The 3,873-nt window shown below is 35.3% G+C and overlaps 1 protein-coding gene across 1 annotated transcript; it reads left to right on the top strand.

Moving 5' to 3' along the window:
• Positions 1-598: 598 nt before the first annotated feature.
• On the top strand, positions 599-1,589 carry LOC136827917 (rhodopsin-like). The gene has a single exon (XM_067085380.1). The coding sequence runs from the start codon at positions 617-619 to the stop codon at positions 1,478-1,480; it is 864 nt and encodes a 287-aa protein (XP_066941481.1). The 5' UTR covers positions 599-616; the 3' UTR covers positions 1,481-1,589.
• Positions 1,590-3,873: the final 2,284 nt, after the last annotated feature.

Here is a 3,873-nt window from a genome sequence, read left to right on the forward strand (position 1 = left end):
ATATATATATATATATATATATATATATATATATATATATATATATATATATATATATATATATATATATATATATGTGTGTGTGTGTGTGTGTGTGTGTGTGTGTGTGTGTGTGTGTGTGAATTGTAGAATCTTCTGGTCATTTTTTACCAGATACATATGTAACTGTAATTACCACAATGCCCTCTTAACATCTCAAATTCTTTATGAACAATACCTAACTTTTGTGCAGCATTCTGTGAAACTTTCATTAGATATTTCTCAAAAGTTACATGTGAGTCAAAGGTTACGCCTACAACAGTTAAAGCTTCAGACTCGTTCAGCAAAGTTCCATCCACTTGAAGAGGAGGATGGGGTGGGCAATCTGTATGAGATCTGTTAATCAATAGCGTTTTCATTTTACTGGAGTTCAACCTCATACCCTACCGACTACACCAATCCCTGATCCGGTCCAGGTCCCGAATGAGGCGGAGTGCAGCTTCATTTCTTAAAAGTGGGGACTTTACTACACCTACAAGTGTTTATCATAGGCTTACTGAACAATCTTTCTGTTTGCGGTAACTTTGTTGTCATCTGGGTCTTCATAAACACCAAATCTCTCTGGACTCCATCAAATATGTTTGTTGTAAGTCTGGCCTTCTCAGATTTCATCATGATGTCATTCTTGTTCCCCCCAACTTTGGTGAACTGTTACTATCAGATGTGGGCCTTCAGCGGTTTCTTCTGCGAAATCTACGCTGCCGTAGGTTCTGTCTGTGGATGCGCTTCTATTTGGTCCATGGTTTTCATTACTCTCGATCGTTACAACGTCATTGTGAAGGGTATTGCAGCAAAGCCTTTAACAACTAATGATGCTTTTATGAGAATTTTGTTTGCTTGGACTCAAACTATCATTTGGTGCGCTCTTCCATTGTTTGGAATCAACAGATATGTCCCTGAAGGCAACATGACTGCCTGTGGTACTGACTACCACAGTGATGATCTGACAGGCCACCTTTACCTGTATTTCTATGCTCTTGATTGCCATGTCCTTCCGATCTTCATCATCATTTATTGTTACACATTCATCTTGAAGGCTGTTGCTACTCACAAGAAACAGATGCGTGAACAGGCCAAGAAGATGGGAGTCAAGTCCCTGAGAAATGACCCAGAAGCCAGGAAGACATATAATGATTGCCGCCTTGCTAAAGTTGCTCTCATGACTGTTTCACTGTGGTTCATGGCATGGACTCCTTACTTTGTCATCAATATGGTAGGCATGAATCACAAGCCTTTCATCACCCCTCTCTTCACCATCTGGGGTTCCGTTTTCGCCAAGGCCAATGCTGTGTACAACCCCATCGTTTATGCCATCAGTCATCCCAAGTACCGAGCTGCTATGGAGAAGAAACTGCCATGCCTTTCTTGCCAGACTGAGAGGGATGATGACTCAGCTGTGTCTGAGAATGCATCAACCACTGAACCCAATGAGAAGTGCTAAATACTTTATGGCGGCAGACTGTAAACAGAACTTGACGAGACCAACTTATCCTTCGAAATATTTTTCTGAACTTTCTCAAATAATTCCTCTGAATAAATCCTTGGCATTAGTATATTCTTTTATTAGAACCTTTCATTTATAAGATTTATCTTCTTGTATTTGTATTTTTCACAATACACATAACTGCAACGAAGTAATATTGTTTATTATTTTGTTTGATTAAATATAAACGAGCATGGATAGAAATAAGCATATGCAAGTATTTATACACACACATTATAAATATAAAAAATTAGTTATAAGATGGTATATGCAAAGAGACGTCACGCACAAGTTGGAGAAGTGGTTCATGACAGAGCATAACAGAAAAATTATTTTCTTGTATTGCCATTGAAAGCATAGTTATTACTCTTATTTCTACAAGGCTAAGAGAAAAATGTATGAGTTCTGGTGACTTAAATATACTTTAAATAAATACAACATAAGCTTAAAAGCAATGATATGATAAATACCTGAGGGTATCGTAAAGTTAGCCCGCACTTTTTCCAGATGTTATATCCGAAATTTGTACCACACCCCACTTGAAACATGTGCACTTGCTGCTTCCCCTCTTGTAAACATGTTTTTCACATGTTACTTTGACTTCAAAAATTACTAATCACAAGCTGATATAATACAGATACCTCATAGTATTACGTTCTTCAAAGAAATAACTCATTCGGAAAAGTTTATTTATTGCATAAATTCAGTGCTAAATAAAACAAAATATATAACAAAAATACCTATATATATATATATATATATATATATATATATATATATATATATATATATATATATATATATATATATATATATAATATATATATATATATATATATATATATATATATATATATATATATATATATATATATAGTATATATTTAGTTATATAAATGTGTATATATATACATATATATATATATATATATATATATATATATATATATATATATATATATATATATATATATGTGTGTGTGTGTGTGTGTGTGTGTGTGTATACATACATATATGTGTGTATGTATTAATTGTAGAATCTTCTGGTCATTTTTACCAGATACATATGTAACTGTAATTACCATAATGCCCTCTTAACATCTCAAATTCTTTACTGAAGGGGAGGATGGGGTGGGCAATCTGTATGAGATCTGTTAATCAATAGCGTTTTCGTTTTACTGGAGTTCAGCCTCATACCCTACCGACTACACCAATCCCTGATCCAGTCCATGTCCCGACTGAGGCCGAGGGCAGCTTCATTTCTCAAAAGTGGGGACTTTATTGCTCCCACAAGTGTTTATCATAAGCTTACTAAACAATCTTGCTTTCCAGGCCAACAACCATGCCACTTGTATACGCTAAAAATAATAGTGTATTAAGGACACTGCCTTGGTTCACTAAAGATCCTTTCCATAGCAACTCACTGCTGCCTACTTGTAAGGAAATCTTGAAGTAATCCTAAAACATATTCACTCGCTCCAAGATTCTGAAGTTTACAATAAATACCTTGTGATTTACTAAATCGAAAGCAGCACTAAATCATTCTCCACTCAAAACCCTTACCAAGGATCCCTTGCAAATGGCATTTCAAGTGTGAAAGAGCATCGCAGGTACCTAGCTGCTTCCTATATGCATATTGACTATCAGCTAACAATACATTAGATTCAACATACTATATAGTTGTTTAAAAACAAGCCTTTCAGCAACTTTGGAGTGCACAGAGAGAATAGAGATTGGTCTTCAGGTACTGCAGTTTGCGGATATGCCACTCTTTGTAACAGGCACTGTATTACTAAACTTACCTAATCTGCAAAGATACTACGTTGTCATAAAAACCTTAAGAATCTACTAAACTTCAGAAACAGCGTACTAGAATTTTTTTAAAAAAACAAAGGGAAGAAACCATCAAGGTCTTGTCCACCCCCCGCTATCCAGATTTTTAAGAGTTTTCTTAATATTCCCAGACAGTTTTTCTCTGGGATATTAAGAAAACTTTGTAAGAAGAGTTCAGGATGTCAAGTATCAGGCAGAGGTATCTCAGCAGCTGATTGCTTCACTTCAAAAGCTTGATGAAACAGTTCAGCCTTTTTCTGTTATTAGTCTTGGAAAGGAAGATGAGCATCACCCAAAGCTAGATGATGCCAATTTGGTCCACCACAGATAAGGCTGATTAATTCCTTCAAGGTTCCTCTTCAAGGAATTATTTTAATTTCTCTCAGCTGTAAGGTAAGGTCTATTCATAGCACGGCAAGACTCAACAAAAATGGTGTAATTTTCATTTGATCCATCCATGATACATTACTTTTAACTGTGAATGTAGTAGTTATCATTATCTTTCCTTTCTTGTTTTG

This window comes from Macrobrachium rosenbergii, chromosome 42 (assembly GCF_040412425.1).
Source record: "Macrobrachium rosenbergii isolate ZJJX-2024 chromosome 42, ASM4041242v1, whole genome shotgun sequence".
Classification (NCBI taxonomy): Eukaryota; Metazoa; Arthropoda; class Malacostraca; order Decapoda; family Palaemonidae; genus Macrobrachium; species Macrobrachium rosenbergii.

Bases quoted from the DNA above. Each gene is read 5' to 3' on its own strand.
- LOC136827917 (XM_067085380.1), top strand. From the start codon at position 617: ATGTTTGTTGTAAGTCTGGCCTTCTCAGATTTCATCATGATGTCATTC.